Raw genomic sequence first — 26,895 nt, forward strand, 5'->3', positions numbered from 1 at the left:
TGTTTTATCTTCACGTATCTGAACCTGACTGCATGATCATATTCAAACCATTTCAGAAGAAATGTTTCCTCTTTCCATGAGCAGTGATTTATGTATTTGACTTTGAAGTCAACAACTGTGTAGCACTTAATGCCAAATCAAATGCAACATCAAATTACCTTGTATTCATTTAAGTGAATTTGCAGATTTATGGCGGATGGGCACAGATTCAGGAAACTGGGGAAAGGACAGTCACCCCAGATGATTGTACAGAAGAAAAATGAAGTAAATATCTGGCAATTAATTACTTAAGAGGTTAAGGTCTGTTCTTGAAAAGAGTCAGGAGCAATTTATTCCACAATCAATTTGCAAGCACCCAGAGTGTGACAAAAATGGCAGGGAACATGGACTGCTCAAAAACAAGCCATGCCCAACAAAACTAATTTCCCTCTTTGACAGTGATTGATCTTATAGACTGAAAGATCCACTGGTTACAGCCCAGTTTGATCTTTGCATCATTGTCAATGCTATTTCACATGGAGTGGTCATTGACAAACTTGCAAAGTGGCTTGGGTAGAATCATAATCAGGTAGCTATTGAACTGGTTAAGAAAATGTTCTTAGATTTGGTCAGTAAATAGTGTGAGGACAAGGCTTTGCTTACGTAGACATTCCCCACAAGCTTGACTGTGGATCGGATTTTTTTTCCCCCCTAACAAATGGTTTCATGAGAGAATGCAAAGCGTATTCATGGGGATTGAGGCAGAGTCAGCTGTGTTAGAGCCTCTTTGCCAGAATTTCTGAAAAGAAGATTGAGAACGCAAGGTGATTTTAACTAATTAAAATTATGATCTAAATTTATTGGGAAGGAATTGCTGTGTGATTAATGCTAAAAAATATGTGTAAGGAAACAAAAAGAAACTTATTAAATCCCATACATGCAAAATGTGAAAATAAAGCTGCTCTGTGCACATCAGTATCAACTACTTTCCCTGCCTCATATTGCATCTCTACGCTGCAGCCACACTTCCTGTTATAAGAGAAAGACATGAGGCATATCTGAGCTGACCTTGGCACCAACATATATCAACAATGTCATTTGATTACCAAGAAGGGAAAGCCATTTTATATATTCAGTGAAGTGGTGTTATATTTAGGTCTCAGTCACTGAAAGAACATAAAGAGGGAGATCTGGGCTGGGTGCATTGGCTCACGCCTGTAATCCCAGCAGTTTGGGAGTGTGAGGCGGGCGGATCACGAGGTCAGGAGTTCGAGACCAGCCTGGCCAACATGGTGAAACCCCATCTCTACTAAAAATACAAAAATTAGCTGGGTGTGGTGGCAGGTGCCCATAGTCCCAGCTACTTGGGAGGCTGAGGCAGGAGATTTGCTTGAAACTGGGAGGCGGAGGTTGCAGTGAGCTGAGGTGGTGCCACTGCACTCCAGCCTGGGTGACAGATCAAGACTCCATCTCGGAAAAAAGAAAGAGAAGGAGATCTGATAATTACACAGTAGCCCACATATAGGGGAAGGTGGTTGATCAACTCAAAAGAGAGTGAAGGATATACAGTTTTTACAAGAATATGTTTAATTTCCCTTAAATTATTTTTCTAATCAAGGATATCACATAACTAACACATTCCACCTACTTTTGTTGCCAAATGCAATTTTTTCACTTCTCTTAATAAAAATACTTCAGAAGACCCCATTTGACTGATACCCTGAGAAAAGTAATGTTCATCTTTTATATGCCAAGATAAATTCTAAATGGATAATAATGACCAAGGGTGTTTGTTATTAGCAAGTGTTTCATTCTTGAGAAACTAATAATAACTGGTAATTATATAGTGCTTACTATGTGCTGTGCCACACACTCTCCTAATTCCTTCATGTATATCATGTCATTCTCGTAACACTCTGTCAGGAAGGGACTATTACTATTTGCATTTTAGAGATGAGAAAACTTAGGTCAAGAGTACTGGTATATGCCTGTCTCTCAACTTTTGATAAAGCCAAGAGAATCAGGATTGTCAGTAATTGTCAATAATGCATCATTCCACTTACGTTGTGTTGTGTAAATAGTCGTATTCAGAGGCTGTGTTTGGGCATCCATCTCTCCTCTTCTACAGGACTGCTTTAGATATTTAGAACTACTGTGAGCTGACAGTTCCCCTGCACAGGGAAAGTAGTATATAGTTTGGTAGTTCCTGTATCTCAGTAAAATATAATAATTTTAACCTCATAAAATGTATATTACCAGATAAGTGAAAAAAATTGAATGATTCATGAGGTCAGGAGTTCGAGACCAGCCTGACCAACATGGTGAAACCCCGTCTCTACTAAAAATACAAAAATTAGCAGAGCATGCTGGCAGGTGCATGTAATCCCACAGCTACTCAGGGAGCTGAGGCAGGAGAATCGCTTGAACTCAGAGGTGGAGGTTGCAGTGAGCCGAGATCACGCCACTGTACTCCAGCCTGGGCGACAGAGCGAGACTCTGTCTCAACAAAAAAAAAAAAAAAAAAAAGAAAAAAGAAAAAAGGAATGATTGTTCTAAAAGTTTTTAAAAGTAAACATCCTTAAAAGAATTTACTCCACATTTTCTAATTTTGCATAACTTCTGGGGATAATGTAATCTCAGATTTATTTATAATAAGAATTTGCTTTAGATGTTTTTCTGGCTGCGATATTAAAATTAAATAGCAAAAGAGCCCTGCTAAATATTTCATCTTAAAGATACAATTGATTATAATTGTTTTATTTTAAAAGCCTTATTTAATTAGCAAAAAATAGTAAGGATAATTAATTGTTATTGATTTAAGAATATCTTGAGGAAAATGGGATGACCATGATATTTAAAATAAATAAAGTATTGGTAACCACAAAGTTCTCTTTTAATGAAGGATTATTTAGATGCCAAATAACTTTTTACAATTTAGATATGTATCATATATAAATTTAATTTTCTCACTTTGTAAGATAATATAGTTTATCAAATGTATGTCTTTTTTGAAAAAAAATGAACAAAACTTTTATACTACCTTGCAAAAAGAGCCTTAATCATTTAAGAAACAAAATTAAATATAAGGATTATATATGTATCATCAATATCGTGTGCAGTGGTATATAATTATTAATGTTCTTTAGATTTTAATGTTTTATCTCTTACAATAGTTTTGCCAGTGGTACCTTATTGGTGACTAACACATTCTAAGTGTCTTTCTAACACATAACTGCTTTTGGTTTTTCTTTTCCATTTTCCTACTAGGAGGTATCTGCAGGCTCGTATGTGGCAGAAGGTAATTTTAAATAACGAGAAGATAGTGGACAGGAGAAATACATGGAAACTTTTGTTGAGGATTACTCATTGCTATTTAAGGAACTGCTTTTATTCCTGGTCTTTCACTTCTTATTTGTACAGCGCTTATTCTAGATTTATGCCATTAACAAATATTATTTGACATATTTCTAGAAAAATGTTAAGCAGATATCCACAAAGTGTTTTTAAAAGCACGTTTTAATTATTGATTTTTATTTTCATTAGATATTTGTTTGTATTAAAATCTCTAATCTTTTGAAATTTATATGTAAGGATCACAATACCAGCAGTTAGGCTAAATCATTGGTATTTTCAACATGGTCAGCCTTGAATTGTCTCTTGAGTACATTAGGTATGACTTAAGCAAAATTAAAATTATTGGCCAATAGAGTTTTTTCACATGAAATAAAATAGTGTTATTCCCAACTTTTCCTGTTTGTACTTTGGAACTGTAGACTTAGGGGCCTTGGGGACCCACTTAATTTGACATCTTTGGCACATTGAACCAGAACCTGGCTTGGAAAGATACAAAAACTACTTTGGCAAATGATCTGTCAAGTGACCCATGAACAAAAGCGAGATTGGGTTGCCCTTTGAAATAAACCTATTTGAATTTTATTATCTCCACAGCACCTTGTGTCTCTAATCTTGTGAAAGGTTAGTATTCTATCCATCAGCACCTTGTGTCTCTAATCTTGTGAAAGGTTAGTATTCTATCCATCAGAGCAAGATTAGAGTGCTGGTTGATGTCTGCTCTTGATGATAACTGAATGCAGCAGTTGGCGCTGGAAGAGGGAGATTCATTACCATCAGCAGCTCAAAACAGGGGAGAGATGGGCACGGAGGGAGTCACATTTACAGCAGAAGCTACCTATTCCCAGGTCAGGGTATTTAAAAGAGAACAAAACAAAACCAGAAAACAAAAGACTGCTGTTTGGGCAAAGCTTTGCTGAGATTTTTAAATAAGTTCCCTCCCCAAAAGCAGAGCTGTATTAAGGCTATATTTTGCAGAAATTACCAATTTTTAATATTCAGATACCTTCTTGTAAACCATGCTGATTGCTGATGGGTGGCTTTTATGACACACATTAGAGGAAAAAAATAAGAATATTATATCACTATATAATATACGGCTAATAACAACAAAAAATATAAAACATCCACTAAAGTGTGAAATAATAAGCCTGTGGCATGAATACTTCTTTTTGAAAATTACTGAATTCTGAACTGAATGTCCTTTTGGGGGGACTTTTGTGAATGATCTGTATAATTCAGAAATTGAAATATAAACAATTTGAAATTTGTAAAATATGTAACTGTATCAAAGTAAGCATATTCTTATCTAGAATTTAATATAATTTTAACATGATGAAAAACAACCTGCATACATTCAACCCTGTACAATTTCAAATAGGTACTAGCAGTCACTAATTGATATTTTATCAAATGATTAAAGATGATCGTTTTTTGTTTCTTGCATTCCAAATGACAATGTTATGAAAGTAAAATAGCCTTCCAAGGACATGAAATTAATGAATTTGACATTTTTGTTTGAGGGGTATCCTGTGAATAACTGACAAAATAAATTTAATCAATGTTAAGCAAATTAGATTGACATTAAATTTATTCATTTTCATTTAGGTCTTACACAATAATACTTTGTCTCATTATGTAACTACATCAGGATATCTATTATTTGTTTATTCATCAAAAGTATATTCATTACCTTTGAATTAAGACATCTGTGATGCCACATGAGCCTGATGTTATTTTCCTGTTGATAGATTTAAAGACTAAAATGATTTCTAAGACATGGCTTGGGGAGCTGAGCCATCTCTAACTCCTGACATCAATAAGCACCAAGTGTATGGTAAGGGGCGAAGGTGGTAAAAAGATGTCTTAACTTTCTTTACTTTGGTTATTGTTTTCAAATTGTTTGTAGAAACATTTATTGAATTACACAGTTAATCATCTTATTCATCAAATCCCCACCAAAGGCTCTGTAGAGAAAATGAGCAACAACTATAAATTCATACAGTCATTTAAATCTAAGATTGATTTTTTTTCTTTAGTTTGGTCTGACATCTATAATAATGAACAGTGAAATTTTATTGTCTCCTGATTACATCAATTTGGGAAATCCTTTCTCTGCCAAGAAATAGATGGAAATTATCTGTATTTTAAAAAGCATTCATTAGAATACCAAAACTGCAGATGATCATATTATCAATTAATAATTACCTAACCATGCTGGGGACTATTATTTTATAGCCAGCACGCTGTGCTTTAGAGACTACTACTTCTTTTGTTTATTAAACCCTTTTTACTAGTCAGCATTAATTCACTATATTTAGAGTGGAGACCCAAATTCTATTCTATGCTACGTTTTTGTTACATTCTGTGATTTTGAGTAAATTACTTGTTTACCTTCTGCCCTCTTTATGCTTTTTTTTTTTTCAGCTTGATTCTTGGATTCTCCATGGTAGATTTATTAGACAAAATACTTCCTATATTTTTAGGTCTTTTAAGTTAAAATAATATTTGTTTTTTTTTCAACTATGAAAATAATTTATAGCCATCTACTTAAATTTTCCATGCCTCTGTTTCCTCAGATATTAATTTTGGAAAATTAGACAATGTACAGAGGAAAAAAAACCCCACAAACTGTATTCTTCAACCAACTGTAAATCGTTATTATATATTTTCTTTGGATTTTTCTTAATAGGCATATTCACAAATTATTCACAAAACTGAGATTGTACTGGATATATACTTTTATGTCTTTTATTTCTATCTTAGCATACTATTATGGTATTATATTTTATATTAAAGGTGGATTTCATTTAAATCTGGTGAAGCTTATGTTTCAGGTACCTTCCCATTAATAGACCGTTTCGAAGGCTCTGTACCTAATTGTGCCTACTCATAATTGTGTATAATATTTGTTAAAGGGAGTCCTGTAAATTGCATCAGCATCAATCCTCATAGAATCTGGGTCTATCACTGTAGGCACTAAACCTGGAGGAAGGCTGCCTGGATTTGGAATCCCAGCTCCATCACCTTGGAAGTTACTTAAATTTGCTGTGCCTCTGTTTCCCTAAATGTAAGATGTTGATGATAATAATAACTACCTCATAGGATTGTTGACAACATGAAATCAGTTAATATAAGAATCCCTTGGAATAGTAGCTGACTGATAGTATTTGGTGTTAGCTTTTAAATATTCTTTAAAAATAATTATAAACATAACTTAATATTTTGCAGTGTAGATTTATCCTTCTTGTGAGATTTTCAAATCCTTTCTCATTTTAGCTGATATAAATAATAATGGGATGGATATCTTTGTACACAGATCTTTGACCTTACCTTTGTAATTGAACTATTTCCTTTTATTAGTGTTATTTTCTACTGAAGCATCTTTCATGTCACTATTTATTTAAAAAAGACTTTCATAATAAATATCAAAGAAGTTAAAACTTATATTTTAAAAAATATAAATAGTTTAGACTGGGTGCAGTGGCTCACGCCTGTAATCCTAGCATTCTGAGAGACTGAGGTAGGTAAATGGCTTGAGCTCAGGAGTTCCAGATCAGCCTGGGCAACATGGCAAAACACCATCTCTGCAAAAAATACAAAAATTAGCCCAGTGTGGTGGCGTGCACCTGTAGTCCTAGCTATCCAGGAGGCTGAGGTGGGAGGATCCTGGGAGTCCCTGGAGGGGGAGGTTGCAGAGCTGAGATGGTGCCACTGCACTTCAGCCTGGGTGACAGAGTGAGACCTTGTGTCAAAAAATATATATATATAAATTTATAAAAATTATACCTATAATATCTACATATATAACTTATTAATTATACCTATATCTATAATACATAAGTATATATAAAATAAAAATATAAATTTTATACTTATATAATATATTGTAGATATATTTTTATACAGTATATATAATTTTATGTTAATATAAATCATATATTTATTATATATGTATATATTATATATAATAATTTTTATATATATACACACATAGTTTAAAACAACTCAGAAATGAAGGTGGGATATATTAGAATATACAAAAATATTACTTTTCAATTTCTTTTTTTAAACTCTCATAATGTTCTACTTACATTTGCTCTTATTTAGACGTCTGTGGAACAAGGTAAATTTTTTTATTCTGTGAATTTTCACATTTTTCAGTATTGACAGTTTTTGATGGACCAGAAAGATATAACCTAAAAACTTAGCTTGATGTAATATTTTCACTAAATTTTTATATATAATTATGCTTTTACAACTCAGCATTTCTCAATACCTTCGGTTTTTGTTGTCTATGTTACGTGCTTAAATGCACCCTAGGTGGGCCGTGACTGACATTCCTTTTCCCCTGGTCATTAATTAGCTGGGGGAGTATCAAGCCCTGTTCTTTCCTCTTCCCATGCTATACCCGTCCTTCCCGCATCGTGGGACAAGCCCGTTGTCCTGTAATTGATGTAGGCAGAGCGAGAGTTGAGAGAGAGTGCTGGGTGCTGATAAATGGAAAAGAAATGGAGGAGAAAGGAAAAGATACCAGCACAGTCTTGTCCTCAGAAGCACTGCTCGTGTTCCTCACATACTCTTGATACTCTTTCATCAATGAAACTCTCTCTTCTCAAGATGCAAATACTGGCTGTCTACAGGGAGTAAAGAGAGAAGGGAAAGGAAACAAAGGAAAGAATAGAATTGGGGGGTTTCATGATGTATAATATGGCTCCATCCCCATTTCTCCTTCCACTGTCCATGGAACCACCATCATACATCAACTAAAATGAAAGCGTTGGAGAACGAAGAGCTGCAGTGATTCTCAATCTTGGCTGCACACTGGGATCACCTGGGGAGCTTGAAGATATACTGGTACCTGGATCCCACTCCCAGAGAAAATGAATGCAGCCTGGGCATCAAGATTTTTAAAAGTGATTTTTAAAAGTGATTTTCACCCTGGGTTGAAAACCACTGAACTATGTGAAGAAGGAAGGAAAAAGTAAACTCCATTTGGCTGTTCCTCTTTAGTCTCCTTAGAGCCTACACAATCTTTTGTTCCAATAGCCGCAGGTCCTTATCACTGGCTTTTAGCAAAAAAGTAGCTTTGGGTCCACATCCCAGATTTGATCCTTGGTGGTTTGTTCTTGGAGTTTTTCCATCTTCTAGTCCAACAAATGTTTAGGTGAAGAAGGAACGGGAGCTGGGGAAAGAACTGGGTTTGTGAACAGATTAATATATATTGTTAATACTACCATCATGATTTGGAAACCTAATTGCCTCTTACAGTTGAGAATAAAAAAGCTGGAAATTATTTTAAGTTACCGTTAATACAGTTATATACTTTAGGTGCATAAAGGGTTAAACAGGCATCCCACACTGTGGTTAAAGTCATTTCTGAAAGAAAAATGGAAGCAGATTTGCGGGCCAGGCCCAGAGGCCATTTTCTTTAGGCCAATGCTAGGAAACTGCAATGATGAAAGTGAACTGCGAAAGCATCTCAGCTTTTAATTTTATATTCAGAGCTTAGAGTGAGATAGAAATGCAGTCCATAGGCTCAAAGCAGTTGTTTGCTTTTAGCAGCAACCATCAGCACATTTCAGATTTAATTCATGATTCTGGGAATTAATAATTTATCTATATCACCGTGAGAACGTAAATGGCCTAATCAGTCTTTCTTACTTTAAAAGATATCTTTGGGAGAAATAACCTACCAAGAAATAAAACATTTATCAGTCTAATGTGTAAAGGATCACTAAGTATAGAAAAAGTTTAACCTTGTGAAATGTGGATTCAAGTCAACATTTCTACAAACTGCTTTATTGCTTCAAATCTCCCTATGTCAAATAATTACATAGTGCTGCTTTTTGGGAAACTTTCATTTTTGCAACTGAACTACACACTTGATTCTGAAAAATCCGGCATTTAGTCTTCAGCTGACTTTAATGGAATTAAATTGAAGTACTTTGGTGCAAGGTATTGATTGTTTTTAATAAACATTCATGGTTGTATACTGATGACTTTTCATTAAAAATTTCTTCATGGAAAAGCTTATTAGATTAGACACATTGGAAAAACATAAACTGGTGATGTACAATTGACCTGAATAATGCATTAAAATGCATTATTATATTCTTGATTTGCTTGACTTATTGAATAGGAGTATTGCCCTAGAACTCTTGTTTCTACTTATATATAATTTAAGTAAATTTAATTTTTAATGTTTGTTTCCAATACACATTGAGAGTAATATAATACAAAGTGATCCTTGGATTAAATATTGTGGACATTTTTTAATTATGTATTATAGTATTCTTAACAGCCAATATACTTATGATTTTCTGAAAATAATTCTCCTTGTTTTGTGATGAATATTTTGTTGCAGGTCCTTTGATAGTTTTTATAAGATGTTAAAAGATAGTTTAAATTTCTATTTTTATTAATTGTCATGAATGGAAAGTTAAAAAAAAAAAAGGAAATTGTAATAGCAATAGTTTTTCTTAACCCAGTATCAAAGTAGGTTTTTTTTTTTAATTCTTCTTTTTCATCTCTATACTCTTTTAAATGTCAGAGTTACTGTGAGATTTTTTTAAGTCTCCTGGGACTCATTAGACTACAGCCTTAGAAAAATTTAGGAGTGTCTCACTTTAAAATCACTAAATTCACCTGAATCCTCCAAATCATTTACATGATTTAAGGAGTCACTTTTAGATTTTAGCTACCATGCAAAGGAATATAAAGAGATGAGTGCATTGTGGAGTTTTCAGAGCACATTTTAACATATGAAAATAATAAAAGGAACTTTTATTCTACTGTTTATGAGAGAGTTGGCAGACTAATAATTAAACTGTCTTCTTGACTACAAGAATTTAGAGGCATGATATGTTTTGTTGGATTAATTTATCTTTGAATGTCTCACTTAAGATTTTGACCTGCCATGCTAAGGATTGGCAAAATTTTTTGGTAAAGGACTAGATATTAAATACTTTTGTCATTTTATACCACATAAAATCTCTGTGATATATCATCTTTTGTTGTTGGTTTTCTTCTTTGTTTGTATTCAAACAGAAAAATGTGAAAACCATTCTTGGCTCACAGGACTTACAATAGGTTGCTGACTAGAAGCAACCCCTTCTTGAAACTGTTATGGTATTTCATAAACTATGTCCTCTGAAACACTTGTTTTCAAGTTATTTAATAATGTTATAGGGATAAGGGTCCTGAAGAGGAAATAGGCCTGAAAAATACTCATATAGGAAAGGTAAGCAGATTCTCTGCTGGGGATGTTCAGTACTAGAAGCATTGTCCTGGGTGCTGAACCTCTCCTGGGGCCTGGGATGCACAGTTCAGGTGCACAGTCTCTTCCTGAGCTGGTCAAATGTACCTCGAGAAGCACAAATTTAGGACATTGGGATTTTTAAGTGTTGCAATTATAATCATTTGCAACCACAGTACTCAACTGTAAATAACATCCTGTATTAGAACTCCATATTGGAAGTGGAAACATATCTTTTCTGTATTATATTTGGACAATCACATCTCACAGTAGATGTACTATGTGATCAGCTTTTTTTGTTCTTCCTCAGTTTCTCTAACTTGTCTTTCCATTGAGATTGCTGAACAAAGGCAGGGCCCCCTGTCTATGAGTCTCCTTGGTTGAAACAAATAACATTAATAGCTCTTATTTTAAGGACACTCATTTCCTTAAAGGATAACTATTATAGAGAATTTTAACAAAATGTTAAGACTTACAACTGAATTATTTATTTAAGTATATTATCTAATATGAAAATATGATTTCTATGTAATTTGTCAGGGATATGTGAATGTATTCACGTATATGTATAATTGTTATATGTATTTACATATATACATAATAATATGTATACACATAATATGATATACATAAAATACATATTTTACTTAAAATATATAATATGATATACATAAAATTATTTACACAATATTGTCTATATATCCAAATATACACATATTTGTATATACATATATGTATATACATATTATGAATTATGATTTACACAATATTTTCTATGTGTACAAATATCATAAAATGAGGCACCATTTTGGTCAAACATTTTAACTATCCTTTTCTATGCCAGTCACTGTTCTATATACTGTACTGATAATCCCAGGTTCTGTGTTTGATTTTCTTCTAGCAGAAGTCCCCCCTTTTAGGAAAATATACCAATCCCAGAGGTTTGAGCATGCTGTCCAGGCTCAGTTATCTGCATTAACTACTTAATATTAATGGGACAATAATCACACATGAAAATTATTATTATTATTTTATTACACTTTACATTCTGGGGTACATGTGCAGAATATGCACATTTGTTACATAGGTATACATGTGCATTGGTGGTTTCCTGCACCCATCAACCCATCACCTACATTAGGTATTTCTCCTAGTGCTATCCCTCCCCTAGACCCCCATCCCCCGACAAGCCCCAGTGTGTGATGTTCCTCTCCCTGTGTCCATGTGTTCTCATTGTACAACTCCCACTTATGAGTGTGAACATGCAGTGTTTGGTTTTCTGTTCTTGTGTTAGTTTGCTGAGAATGATGGCTTCCAGTTTCAGCCATGTCCTGCAAAGAACATGAACTCATCCTTTTTTATGGATGCATAGTATTCCATGGTTTATAAGTGCCACATTTTCTTTATTATTATTATTATTATTATTATTTTCTTTGAGATGGAGTCTCGCTCTGTCACCCAGGCTGGAGTGCAGTGGCACGATCTCGGCTGCCTGCAACCTCTGCCTCCTGAGTTCAAGCAATTCTCTCGCTTCAGCCTCCTGAGGAGCTGGGACTACAGGTGCCCACCACCACGCCGGGCTAATTTTTTTTATTTTTAGTAGAGACAGGGTTTCACCATGTTAGCCAGGATGGTCTCGATCTCCTGGCCTCATGATCTGCCCACCTTGGCCTGTCAAAGTGCTGGGATTACAGACGTGAGACACCATGCCTGGCCGAAAATTATTTTTATAAATAATTTAGATATGACTTTAGAATGCATTTTGCAATTTATATTTAAATATGAATTTATCCACTGTCCTAAGAGTTTATAATGCTTCCCATTAATTATTCATATCATGGTCTGAAAATTTGACTTAGGATAGACTACAAAGCCACCCTGCTATCTTGTTCTTTCCTAGAACTATTTCTTGTCTATCATCGTTTTGGATCTCTGGGTTGCATTCTGGTTCTATTGATCTAGGGCAACTCACTTAACATTTTGAGCCTCAGCTTTCTTATCTGCAAACTAGATAAAATAATAACTGATTGCCATGCAAGTATGTAAAGCCTGTAATAAAATATCTGATGCCCATTAGAAGTCAGGCAACAACTTAGGTACTATCTCTACTTTTACTTGAAATTAGCATCATTCACTGTTTCAAATCCACTTTTGTCTCCAGTTAAAGTGTGGTATCTTTACTTTTCTCCTAAAATATAACAAAGACAAATGGAAATGATGAAGGTGTTCTATTGCCATATTACTGGCATTTTTAATTAGTTTGTGTATACGGAGGGGAGGGACATTTACTTGAGGGTTAAAAATTTGGTTCTAATAACCTCTCAAACAGGAAAGATGTGGATTCTTACTACGAAATCACTTTGAAATTATATAGGCTTCTGTTAAGTCCTAGGAATAATTAGTTGAGTAAGTAATAATGTTTATAATAAACTTAATTTATAAAAACATACACCTACACACATTCAGAGCAAAGGAAAGTGTGAATTATGAGATGCAGAAGTGGCAAATCCCAAAGGAATTATTGCTTAAAGCAATATTGTCTTTTAATAATCATAGATTTTTATTTATCCCTTTTAAAATAAACTGTAATTTTAAAAATATCTTTGTATAATTTCAACCTCAAAATCTAAAAAATACATTCAAAGAATCTGCTTTTTACAGAAAAAAAAATGCAAGTGATGTTTAAGAAAAAAATGCTGAGACAATGTAATATCTTTTGGAAATAGTTCTTTTCCTTTTTCCCTTATATAACTGTTTTTTAAAAAACTGTATGAATGAGGAAATAAAGGATGCCATAGTCTTGCTTATTAAAAACAACACTTGAGCAAAGCTTCAATGTGAGTTTATTCAATACAGCAGATGACTTATTGAGTGGAAGAAGGCTTTATGTGTGAGACTGCAATGTGTGAGACTCAAAAGTGGTTTGGGAATTAACTCTAATGTAGCATGCTGGGCATTGCTTAAATGTAGTATGTGAGTGAAAGTGAGTGCAATCAGCTTGGTGAGATAATGCACTATAAAGTCATGTCCCAGCAGGGACAGAACAGCAGAAGCAATCATTAAGCCAGGCAAAGAATGGCTCAGGACAGGCAGAGTTTGGAGAGAAAGTCAAGCTCTGGCAGAGCGATATTGATAGGCAACATTTTTTTTTTAAACAAAGGCACAATATTTTATGCGTAGGTACACATGAGCTTGGAGCATGGGGGATTATACATGAATATTTATATGTGTATAAATGTATAAGAATTTGCAAGATGATAAGAGGGCAAATCAGTTATGTCCTGCTCTAAGATGTGGTTTTTGGGATCTTTCTTTCTCTGAGGCGGGCCCACAAAATCATCACTATCAAAAAGAAGTCCAGAACCAATGGAGTCAGGATGTATTTCACTGGATGGTCATGTTCATCCGTCGATCTATTCATTTATTCACTATTCATCACTTTTTAAGGCACTATCATGTGACAGGCACCATACATGGAAATGGCAGTATTGACTACCAAGAATCTTACTGTGAATACAACCTGTATTTCAGTTCCTTCCATTTAAGACACAGCACCTTAAATTTGTATTACAAACAAATCATGGGGTTGATGAGATGAGGTTTAGAAATAGGCTGGCCTTTTCTCTGAATATTTTTAATGTTCTATTAGTAGACCTTGGAATCTATCAGTAGAAGGGTGGCTCTCAGCAGGTGGGGGTAAGGAAGGGAGTGAGAGTGGTCTTGTCCCCAGAAGGACATTTGATAATGTTTGATGACATTTTGGCTGTGACTACTGAGAGAAGGATGCGCCACTGGCATCTAAAAGGTAGAGGCCAGGCATGCTACTTAATAATTTACAATATACAGCACAGTGCTCCCCAAACCCCTGCCCAAAGAAAGAATTATCCAGCTCAAAATGTGCACAGTGCTGAAGTTGACACCTGAGATAGACTAGGGTCATCTACTGCTCAATAGCACACAAGCTACAGCTTGCAAAGGACACCGCCTCATGTGACAAGGACAGACGTCCTGAGCAATGTCCATCTTTACTCTACTTACTTTCAAGGTCCCAGCCTCTGGGAAGTGGGAAGAGATAGGCCATTTGGGACCATGTTTTCCCTCCCTCACAGTCTAATGCAGAAGAGGATAAATGGCACTGTGGGTCTCCCTTCATTAACGTTCCTCATTAACTCAGCATTTTCCTGCAGATTATATCAGGCTGTTAAATAAGCAAGATGCCTTTTGAAAGGAGAAATGATCTCAAAAGATATATCTGAAAGCTGACACATGTGTGTGGAATGAGAAAGAATACTCCTCATTTCACCTCGAGAAAGGCAGGAGGGAAGGCAGGCTGGTAAGTTTATGGAGTGTCTGTGGATCACAACCCTTATAGGATGTCAGCTTTCATCTTTTTTTTTTAATTTTATTATTTTCTTTTTTTTTTTTTTTTTTTTTTTGAGATGGATCTTGCTCTGTCCCCCAGGCTGAAGTGCAGCAGCAGGATCTCGGCTCACTGCAACCTCCGCTTCCTGGGTTCAAGTGACTCTCTTGCCTCAGCCTCCTGAGTAGCTGGGACTACAGGTGCCTGCCACCATGCCCGGCTAATTTTGTATTTTTAGTAGAGACGGGGTTTCACCATGTTGTCCAGGCTGGTCTCGAACTCCTGACTTCAGGTGATCTGCCCACCTCGGCCTCCCAAAGTGCTCAGATTACAGGCATGAGCCACTGCACCCGGCCAGATGTGAGCTTTCAGAACCAGTTTATCCTCCATGACAGCGCCTCCTATGGAACATTCCTTACCCACAGCTTGGCTGGGCTGACCAAACTGATTTAGCCTACTGTTGTTGAGGAAGAGTAGAAACAGAGAGATTAGCAGAGAACTACACAAACATACACAACTGCATACACATGTGTGTATTTCTGGGTTTAAGGAAGGAAACAGCATACCTGCTTCCCACAGTAGGACAAGTGCTATAATCTCGACTGACTAATGACCAAAGCTTTTCGCTCCTTGGGTTCCGAAAGGATATAGATTCACATCACCATGCTGTAACATTCATTTTAAACAAGTTTTTAATAGGAAATGTCTCTGAGAGCATGAAAAAAATAGGAAAAGGATGTTATTTAGTACTTAATCCAATCCTGTACCTAATCCAGCACAGAACATGTTTATCTATGTAGTGTTAACAAGACATTTCTGAGTTGAATGGGAAAAGCTTTTGCTGTGTGATGTAGACTGAAGAGAGCCTCTTGTCTGCCTTTTTCCTCTTTCTGTGCTTCCCCTTGTCCCTGTGTGCCATCTTACCTTTCAGTCCATTTATTTGGAGGCTTCATTTGAAGCCTTTCTCAGTTATCCTTAGGGCACCTCTTGGCTCCTTGGGGTTGGTTTCTTCCCCTTAAGAAGTCTCTCCAAGTGATCAGGCCACATCACACAGACTTTCTTTTTGCTTTTGCCGCAGTGGTGGTTTTTATCTGCAAGACTGTTCTCCCACTTGAGACAATCTGCCCTGAAGCAAACAGATGTTTGCATTGAGATCTCCCCTCTAGATGAATAAAATCATCCCAGAGGCTAATGCTGGCTAGGAAAGGTTTTTTGTGCACCTATGAAGCGTAACTGAGCCCTAAGCAACCACTTTTGATGTATATTTTGTGATTGGGGAAGAAGAAAAAATCAAATAGCATTTCTTTCTGCCAAACTGTTTTTGGCAGATAAAAATTTTTGTTGACTGAAGACTTTATCCAATGTGTGCTTTGCCCTCTTCCATTAAAAAGAGTTCAGTTGAGATTGCTTTTTCTTATGTTGTCCTTGAATTTTGTTCTCTCTGATGTTGCTTGCATATGATACTTCATCAGTAAAATGGATCACATAACTGTCTTCTAAATCTCCATCTTGTTTGGTTTGCTGAGAAGCAGTTTTCATCCAAGCATAAAGTAATTTGTTCAAAGAGTCAGACTTCAAAAGGTGGAAGTCTACAGTCATGGTGAAAATGAAATGAGTACCCTTATTTTTGGAGGACATTAGCTTTGCCTCAGTACCTTGGATCTCCATTATTCATAAGATCTTAGATCAATGTGCCTTGAGGTAGCAACATTTGTCATAATTGGCTGATACATTAGCGTCTTTCAATACCCAATATTAACTTTGACTATGAGATCAGTAAACCATTTAATGATTTTTAACAAGAAATAATAATAACTTGACTTTGAGGATCAGTGAAGCTAATAGAAAACTTTTGAGACGATGACATACTCTTAGACAACAATGTAAGCTTGGAACTTAAGGAAATGTTTCTTGAGCCATATTTATTGAAATGTGATAACTTGGTTTCTATACTTAATCACAAATACTAATTTAAACTTAAGAAAAACAAACCACAAGACATAGTGAGTGGGCAGTCTTGTTTGAACCATTCACTTTCAAAGTAGCATAGCTCAATATTCAGAGTCCTCATACCAGGAGAAGAAAAAATAAAAAAAAAACCTAAGGAGGTGTTACCTTCAGTAAAAGAGAAAATGACATTTTTATTCCTAAGACAAACATTTATTTCTCAAGACTTTGGAGAACAATGAGTATCAGAGATTTTTTTTTCTTCTCTTTCCCTTTTTTTTAAAGCTCTTTGCAAATCCAGACCACACTATTGATTACTGACTATTCATTGCTGAAGGCAGTACTCTGTATTCAATAAATTAAGCTTTAATTCATAAGTCCAACAAAATAATTGACCTCAAAAAGAAGATAAATGAATAGGCTGTCCAGAGCTCATGATTAGAATCCACTTTCCAGTCTCATTATATTAGTATTTTTCAGTTCAGTGATTTTCCCATTCTTTTTTATCTTCTTTCACAATCTGTTATACCTTCCACCCTGTTCCTGTATCAAGGCCAAGCTACTTTCATTCTTGGTTTCCAGATCGGAAGGTTTAACTTATGATATTCTCATACTTTTATATTAATAATTTAATATAGTTTCCATTTTAGGACAAACTAGATAACTAGCATTTTTGAAAAAAAGTATGAAATTCTCTTGATTTCCTAAAATCATGAGCAACATCAGCATACAGCATATATAAATATTTTGATAAATTTATGCTTCTCAATTTTGCAAATTTCGCCCTATCTGCTTCAATAGTCATTTTCTTTACCGAATCCTTAAAGATTCAGAGAGATTTAATAATATTTAACTTTATTTTACATTTAGTAAAAATAAAAACCATTTGGTGACCTGGACAAAATTACACAGTGTTTATAATCCCACAGTTTTTGCTGCCAGTGTAGCAACAGAATGTCTATTTTAAAAAAAAAATTCATAGAAAGGAAGTAAACAAATGAAAAGTACTTTCATTGCTGCTTTGGTCTGATTTGAAAACAAATATAAAACAGTTATCATTATCATAGACACCATTTAATTATCAAGACAATGGTTTGATTGTATATTAATCAGAACTGAAGTGGCTAAACCAAGCACTTCTTCAGCCAACTTCTAAGAATGCAGAAGTAGCTTCCTTGGAATTAATGGAGAGGTGTTCATCACTATTTCCTTTCTGTGTCTTAGCAGAGAATATCCAGAACCCCAGAAAGGAGAAGAGTCATTTTTAAAAATTCCTGGAGCTTTTGAAGTATGCAGGACTTGATTTGTCCCTGCATTTCTGAGAAGGGGCATAATTTCAGGGAATAAACAGGGACTATGAAGAGATAAAGCAGAAACATTTTACTCTTGGGAACTTAGATTGATAACCTCAGAAGCATTATCCTTCCTTAGCTCTTTCCCCACCCCAATTTATAATCTCTAAATGAGATAAAACTTGAACTTGCTCTACCCAAGCTTATTTGTGCAAAAGGATAGGTGCCCTATACACACGAAGTGTGTCTTGAGGGAGCCTAGCATGAGGGCCAGTGAGGCTAATGATACCCAATGGCTTTAATTTCTGTCTTATTTTTTTGCATCCTATAAGGGATCCCAGTAACACTCAAGTGCTGTTGCAAAGTGGAAGATTTGAATTATTGGTGTGCGCTTTTTCATTTAGAACCTCCTAACCAGAAAGTCCAATTGTCAATATTTTATTCAAGTTCTATAACATGATGGTTTATATTTGTAATGATAATCCAAGATACTCTAAGTCTTTCTGACTCATTATGGCCACCTAAATTATGCTCATTATAGCTTTATTATGAAGTGAATTTAATTGCATTATGAATATCTGAACATTGCTAATTGATTGCTATATATAGAAACTAGAAAGAGTCTAAAATATGACATTAATTTGAACATCTCATTTATGGACTATTTCAAATAAAAGCAATTTAATGGAATTTAGTGTTAGGACAAATTTATAAACAAACGGAAGCAAATGTTTTTATCATTATGTAAACAACAATACTTTGCACGTTATATTTGCAATATATTTTGATTTGAGTTTGTATCAAACCATAGGATTATTTAAAATTTAACAAGAAATGATTAAAGAATTGAGCTATTTTGGAGGAGGATTACATGGCAGATTCCTAATGTTAATGGAAATCATGGGGTATTCTGTTTTGAGTTGTACAAGGTCATAGATGTAGGTCAAATCCCATTTAAAATATGTTTTTTATCTGTCCATTAACACCTTAATCACAGGATATGTTTTTCCATGAAAATGTCAATTAAAAGCAGTTGTATTTAAGGTAAGTAGGTGCCTTGGGCTTTCTAGATTTCATTAATTTATGACTTCTTTCTGTTTTATCTGCAGAATTTTTCCGAGAACTCCTGGAGAATGCCGAAAAGTCACTAAATGATATGTTTGTACGGACCTATGGCATGCTGTACATGCAGAATTCAGAAGTCTTCCAGGACCTCTTCACAGAGCTGAAAAGGTACTACACTGGGGGTAATGTGAATCTGGAGGAAATGCTCAATGACTTTTGGGCTCGGCTCCTGGAACGGATGTTTCAGCTGATAAACCCTCAGTATCACTTCAGTGAAGACTACCTGGAATGTGTGAGCAAATACACTGACCAGCTCAAGCCATTTGGAGACGTGCCCCGGAAACTGAAGATTCAGGTTACTCGCGCCTTCATTGCTGCCAGGACCTTTGTCCAGGGGCTGACTGTGGGCAGAGAAGTTGCAAACCGAGTTTCCAAGGTAATTGAAAACGTGCTTTCTTTCTCATTGGTGTTCCTTGTTTACTCTGTTTTTAAAACCAATGTTTACCAAAAAAAAAAAAAAAAAAATCAAGGTAAAAATTCTTAATTGGGGTCCTTGTTCTTAGAGAAATCAGTTAAATATCAAAGCATAATTCTGGCTTTGTTTTCCTTGCATTGTGTGAGAGAGAACAGGATTTTAAGCCATTCTATGTGGTTTGAAAATTAATGTTAATACTTGTCAGCAGTATAGCAGAGAAGATTTTAGTACCAATGGTGCAAAAGCAGGCAGGTTGCAGCTATGATCATTTGATATTTCTGATCAGGGTTTTAAGGATGATAAATGCTCATGAAAGAATCCATTCAGAGGTTATAATCCTCTAGGGAGTCAAGATGACAGTCTTTGTGGGCCTGCGAGTGGAGACAAGTTATTGTTCAGGACATCAGCACCTGGCATTTCTCCTTTTTCAACACGTGTCAATGTGGCCAAATTCCTTCATGTTAAAAGAAGAGCCCTTTGCTGACACCTGTGTTACTGGATTAGGAAGGACTAATGAATACCAAGTATAGATTATCCTAGAGAAATTCTTTTGTTACCCCTTATCTTTGTAATGTCATACCATGCATTGCCTTGGGCTTATGAATAAGATCGATCATTAATCTACTTTTGGGCCTTTCTTGAGGTAACATCTCTATAGCTTGGATATAAGGGATAATTCTACATTCCACTACTTAAACATTGAATATTTCCTGTGTAGAGGATATCTGCTTTTGTTTAAGTTCTTTCTTGACATTTAAGGCACTTGTGAGGTCAGTCCTACAAATAAAATGAAAGATAATTACTTAAAGAAGTAAACTTAAAAATAATACATAACAGGAATCTGGTATTATGTTACTCCAAGAAGGTATATTTGTATAAGGATTATTCCCAAACACTACTTTTCTATTGGAGGGCCATGCCAAAAAGCCACAGTATTTTTCATAACTATTGGTACTGTCCTGCAATGCTTCTTTTTTTTTTTTTTTGACACTTTGGTCTCCTCAATATTTACATCCTAGCATAAAGATTGTGTGTACCCTTACAAATGTTTCTCTATTGCACTGTCAGTAAAATCCGTAATAGCCCATTTTAAATTGTTAATTTCCTAAATGTTTATTTGAGCATACAGAAGGATTATTTCTAGGAAGGTGCTGAAGGAAATAATTACAAGGGCTTATTTATCAATATAAAGGGCATATTATTCTAATGTTTAAAATAATATCTTTGCCAGGCGCAGTGGCTCACGTCTGTAATCCCAGCACTTTGGGAGGTCGAGGTGGGCGGATCTTGAGGGCAGGAGATCGAGACCATCCTGGCTAACATGGTGAAACCCCATCTTTACTAAAAATACGAAAAATTAGCCAAGCGTGGTGGTGGGCGCCTGTAGTCCCAGCTACTCGGGAGGCTGAGGCAGGACAATGGCGTGAATCTGGGAGGCGGGGCTTGCAGTGAGCCGAGATTGAGCCACTGCACTCCAGCCTGGGTGACAGAGCGAGACCCCAACTCAAAAAAAAAAATATATATATATATATATATATATATATATATAATGTCTTTACATTGAATCTCAACAATGTTTTAGATACCAGAGAAACTAGAGCCCCAAAAATGAATTTATAAGGAATTAGCTAGGTAGAATAGCAAGAGGAAATATCATCACCTGAGGACTGTCAGTAAAATATGAATAAGTATAGAAAATAAATATGCATTCCATATTTTCTTGAGTAGATGCATTTTGTTGTAAAATAAGTATAAATTAATTTAGTAAGTTAAACTCAATAATAGGATTAGTCACAGAGGTTGCAAGCTGAAGCTTTTGATTTTGTTGAAGGATAAACATGTAGCCAGCCTTTGAGAAATATGAATTAAGAAATTCAAAGTATGGATGGATATATTCCTGATTATGTGTATTTATTTTAATTGCGTGTTAATAATGTTTAGATGTGTGTATTATGATCTGGCAAGTTTCCAGTGAGATAACAGAATATTTTCTAGCAAAGTGTCTACAAAGCCATGAGGGAGGCTGCTGCTGGCTCTCCCTCCTGTTTTTCAGCGAGTGGCATTCACAACTGCCCAGAGATGGTGTCTCTCCTTGGTCACTCTCTGAATGTCTCAACTGAGGTCTTTGTTGACCAAAGTCTAACACGCTCTTCCTTCTGGTGAAGGATGACCTCATGAGCCAACCGTCAGTAGAGTATGACCTTTTTCTCTAGAAGTGGTGAGAAATGTATTTTCCAACACTGTATTCTCTCTCCCACTGATCTCTTTAGGACCACCATTCTTTTGCAGAACAATTGCTGTGGGCATGGAATATAGTTTGTAGGTCATTTAACCATGGAAAGTTAACTGTTCCTTGCAGATATTGGCTTGTTTGACCTGAGTTTCATCATCATCCCTAATCAGTTAAAATTATAAGCCCCATCCTGACATTTGGGCACTGTCTTTTGGAGATGGGTAGAGAGATAGAAAGATGGATGGATGGATGGATGGATGGGTAGATAGATAGATGAGAGAGAGAGAGAGAGAGAGAGAAAGAGAGAGAGAGAGAGAGATGGTATATGTATATATAGCCTTGGTTTGAAAGAAGCTGAGCAATGTTTTTGTGAATAATTTGTCTCAGGAATTTAAGTATTTTACCAATGAACTTCCTTACCTAATGATTACAAGATGGTCTAGAGCTGACTAAACTAGCAATTTGTGATCTACTGGTACTATGATGATTTTCAGCACCCAAGGTATTTTTGTAATAAGAATAAAATATCACAAGACTAAATACATTAAGAAGAGAAGCAAGAATTGTGTTTGAGGTTTAAGCCCTTCATAAACCTGAAGCCTCTTTATGGTCTATTAATTGAGTGATTTAGAGTTGGAGAAATGATGACAGAAGAGTTAGAAAACTCAAAGCAAAATTCCCAAATGGAGATCAACAAACTAGCTTATCTCCTGCATCCTGATTTGAGTGATTTTTTTTTCTTTTCAGTTTCTCTCTGCATTTATGGTGACTTCTTAATCTTGAAAGACATCATGAATATCTTCTAATTAATTGCTTTGACTGGAAAATTTACCTCTTTGGCAGAACACAGCAGTTTGACACAAATGTTTTGACATAATGTTCAGAACATTATTGGGAAATTTCTTACCAGAAAAATGGAGGTCTAAATTGTAAGCATCAACAGAATTATTTTTAAAACTTCTGCTTGCCATCTTATCGATACAAACAGTCTTTTTCTAGCCTTCAGATGGGGCCAGTTTATTTTAAGTAACTATAACTCTAGGTCTGACTCTTAGAAGCACTATGTGATTCTTAGTGAATATCTGTGGTCAGCCAGCCAGGATTCATTTTCTGTGTGAATGACCATTTTGAGCATGTCAAGTGTTGGTGAGAGGTGGAATATCAGGAACCTCCATGCATTGCTGGTGGAATTATCAATTGATATGCTCACTTTAGATAATAATCTGAAAATACCTGTATTGTTGAAGATGTACCTATTCCAAAACTTCAATTTCATCCAGATAAACTGTTACACGTGCATACAATTAGACGTGTAGAAGAGTGTTTGTAGCAGGATCTTTTACAATGACTTAGAAAGTAGAAATGTCACAAATGGCCCATCTGCCTAAATGGTGATCTCTTCACATCATGAAATTTTCCAGAGCATAGAAAGTGCTCATAAATGAATCACAGAAACCTCATTGTGAGTGATAAACATCAAATCATCTAAAATACATACATTTGTATGAAATTCAAAAATGTAAAACTAAGCAATACATTGTTTAGGAATAAAAATATATGTAGTAAAACTCCAAAGAAATTTCAAAGAATGATACAAAAAATCAGGTGGTGCTCACCTCTGGAGATGCAGTTTAGAGGTAAGATGAAGGAGGGATACATAGAGATTTCTAAGTTATCAATAACATACTATTTCTTAAGCCAGGTGCCTGAGGGGTATGTGTGTGTGTGTGTGTGTGTGTGTGTGTGTGTGTGTGTGTGTGCGCATGCATGTATGTGCAAGCATGCATACATGAATGTCTTGTGTAAAGCTTTTTTAATGAAATAAATTAAGATGTAGAAAGACTTTACCATTGTCCATCTCTGTTTCTATCTGTGTAACTACAATTGAGTCCCTGAGCTACCCTCAGTTGTTTGTAGTACTAACTACTGTTCGTGGACCTGCTAGCAAGTCAGTTTCCATGTTCCATATTGTGCTAAGTGATGTCAGAAAGGCATGGAAGGAAGAGCTCTAAAATGAAGAAAAAAATGAATTTTGATAATGTGGTCACCTTGACAGAATGGATTCAGACTATTTTTTAGCACTGTCCCTTTATTAAAATACCACCGTCATTCCCTTATCTTCCACCACTAGTGAGTGGAAACATGGATACCAGCCGTCACTCTGAAGGCTTGTCAGACATTGTGAGGAAGAAAGAGGGCTTCATAAAGAGATATTAACAGATTGTCTGCTTAAACCAGTCTTTATTAATTATAAAGGCAAATGTGGAAATGACTATAGTGTCTTCACTAGTCCATCATGATGCCATTTACACTAAGAAGACATGACTTTAAAGTGACTTCTGGCATGGCATGGTGTCTCATACTTGTAATTCTAGCACTTGAGGAGGCCGAGGCAGGTAGACAGCTTGAGCTCAAGAGTTCAAGACTCAGCCTGGGCAACATGGTAAAATCCCATCTCTACAAAAAATACAAAAATTAGCCAGGCATGGTGGCATGCACCTGTAGTTCCAGCTATTTGAGAGGCTGCAGTGGGAGAGTGGCTTGAGCCCAGGAGGTGGAGGTTGTAGTGAGCTGAGATCGTGCCACTGCACTTCAGCCTGGGCAACAGAGCCAGACCCTGTCTCAAAAAAAAGTGACTTCTGGCCGGGCGCAGGGCTCACACCTGTAATTTGAGCACTTTGGGAGGCCGAGACAGGCAGATTACCTGAGGTCAGGAGTTCGAGACCAGCCTGACCAACATGGAGAAACCCTGTCTCTACTAAAAATACAAAATTAGCCAGGTGTGGTGGCACATGCCTGTAATCCCAGCTACTTGGGAGGCTGAAGCAGAAGAATCGCTTGAACCCGGGAGGCAGAGGTTGCAGTGAGCCAAGATCATGCCATTGCACTCCAGCCTGGCCAACAAGAGCAAAACTCCTTCTAAAAAAATAAATAAATAAATTTAAAAACTTTTAAAAAGTGATTTCTATGAGTAAACACTGTAAATTGTGTCAAGAGCAATCATTTCAACTTTGCAAGTCATCTCATTGATTTATTACAGACAAATGGGGGAGGTAGTAGAGCTGGGATCCATATAACTTGAACTATTGACAAATACTGTCATCTATCTCTCTATCCATCTCTCTACCAAAGATCTTTCTTCCTGTGGGTCATGACTTTGAAAAGAAAGTCTGACTTTTAGTCTTTAGTAAAACCGGAATATTTTCATCAACAGATACCCACCTATGTCTGCTGCATAGACTGATGTTTTTGCTCGAAGAGCCTCTTAAGTGGCTCATTCCCAACTAAACAGCTTTGCATTAACGTGTGCCTAGAAAGCAACAGACAAAGTCAACTTTCAATAAATGTGGTTGATGCACTATAAGGAAAAATGTTATTACCAAATTTAATGAAATAGAGGCTATCAAATGCCTCTGTTTAAAGTATTCTCTGATCACAATGGAAAACCATTCTGAAGAATTTACCATGGATTCAATTTACAAGAGAAATTGTATTCTATTTAGCTGTTTGCTTTTGAGAAAGAACTGAGAATACAAAGGTCACCTGTTGTCATTATCACCTGAGTTACTGGTTTTGTTCCTTCTGTGGTGGTTTTTGGATTGGAGTTAATTTTTGGGGGGGCATTCCAGAAATGAACACAGTCACAAAAAGGCCTTAGGTGAATGCAAGTTTTTTTTATAGTTCATTTGTGATTAGTGTATTCACTTCTGTAACTGATTATTATTCAATGTAGATTACTTCAATAATATACAGTGTTATGAATAACTGGCAAGCCTTTTGAAATTATCAATGATGTTTCTATGCTTACAACTTTTAAATCAGCGTAATAATCTGTGACTGCTATCTTAGGATGGTATTTCGAGTATTACATTTAGAAAGTACTTTGCACTTGATAAATAATTTCACAATAAAAATAGTAAGAAATTGATATTGGGACTAGGAACCATAATAACAAAAATAGATTATTAAGATATATCATTAAAAATGCATGAATCTTACCATGGTTCAGATACTGTGCTAAGCACTAGAAATTACAAGAATATAAGAAAGTCCAGGTGTCAGTAGAAGAAAAGAACATTTCCCCTCTAGAACAGCATATGGAATGTATCACAGTTGAGTCTCCAGTAGTAAGAAAGTTCCACTTTGATTAAAACAATTTGATTGTATTGATTGAAACAATTTAAATTTTTCTCATTAATTTTAAGTAATCTTGCAAAATGTATAGCCTAGGTGTATAAATATGGAAGATTGTTAAAAAGAGAGTATAAACCAAGGAAAATGAAGCTATCTATTTCCAATGAATTAAAGGCTATTTGTGTAATCTTGTTTTTTTGTAGCTTGTGTATGTTTCCAGTAACCTATGTCTGAGTTATATTACTTTATGGTAAAATTATACCATGTATAGGAAGTCAATTAAAACAACCACCTGTCTCTCCACTGAATCCACTGATTTTGAAGTTTTATTCATATTGAAAGAAGTTACGGATTCCATAACCCTATCTAAATGTACCATGGCTAGAAAAACTTGTTTGGAACCACAGTCCTAATAACTATATTGTACCTATTGAATATAAACTTCTGTCTTCTACAATCTGAGATAGGTGGTTATGATAATCCAACCTTCATCTGACCCAAATGTTAACTCCTGTAAAAAAAGAGCCACTATAGAGATTTAGCTCAGCCCTGATCAGTAAACATTTGTTCTTTGTATTTTGTATGTCAAGTACTATTGGTTAACTTCCTGAGATATGAAGACTAAGCAGGTTACAGCATTTGCAAGTAATAATTAGGAAGAGTGAAACAGAAGCAAATAATGCCAATATATAATGAATACATATTCATTTATGTATATGAACATTATTTATGTAATGAACATTTATTATGCAATAAATGATTTGGGAACTGAGAGGAGAGGCACCTAGCTTAATTTGGTAG

The 26,895-nt window shown here is 35.5% G+C and overlaps 1 protein-coding gene and 1 long non-coding RNA gene across 2 annotated transcripts in view; one reads left to right on the forward strand and one right to left on the reverse strand.

Annotated features, from left to right (window-relative positions):
• Positions 1 to 26,895, forward strand: part of GPC6 (glypican 6) — a 1,194,386-nt gene that overhangs the window by 589,690 nt on the left and 577,801 nt on the right. Inside the window, exon 3 of the mRNA XM_054445853.2 lies at positions 19,297 to 19,688. Within this exon, the coding sequence (XP_054301828.1) occupies positions 19,297 to 19,688 (392 nt within the window). The remainder of the gene's footprint in view (positions 1 to 19,296; positions 19,689 to 26,895) is intronic.
• The window catches only part of LOC129011174 (uncharacterized), a 38,554-nt gene continuing 19,267 nt past the window's right edge, over positions 7,609 to 26,895 (reverse strand). The window contains exons 4-7 of the long non-coding RNA XR_008493262.1: positions 25,183 to 25,270; positions 19,959 to 20,098; positions 7,865 to 7,967; positions 7,609 to 7,776 (exon numbers count right to left, since the gene is read on the reverse strand). This is a non-coding gene — a long non-coding RNA (uncharacterized LOC129011174). The remainder of the gene's footprint in view (positions 7,777 to 7,864; positions 7,968 to 19,958; positions 20,099 to 25,182; positions 25,271 to 26,895) is intronic.

The sequence above is a fragment of the Pongo pygmaeus genome, chromosome 14 (assembly GCF_028885625.2).
Source record: "Pongo pygmaeus isolate AG05252 chromosome 14, NHGRI_mPonPyg2-v2.0_pri, whole genome shotgun sequence".
NCBI classification, from domain to species: domain Eukaryota; kingdom Metazoa; phylum Chordata; class Mammalia; order Primates; family Hominidae; genus Pongo; species Pongo pygmaeus.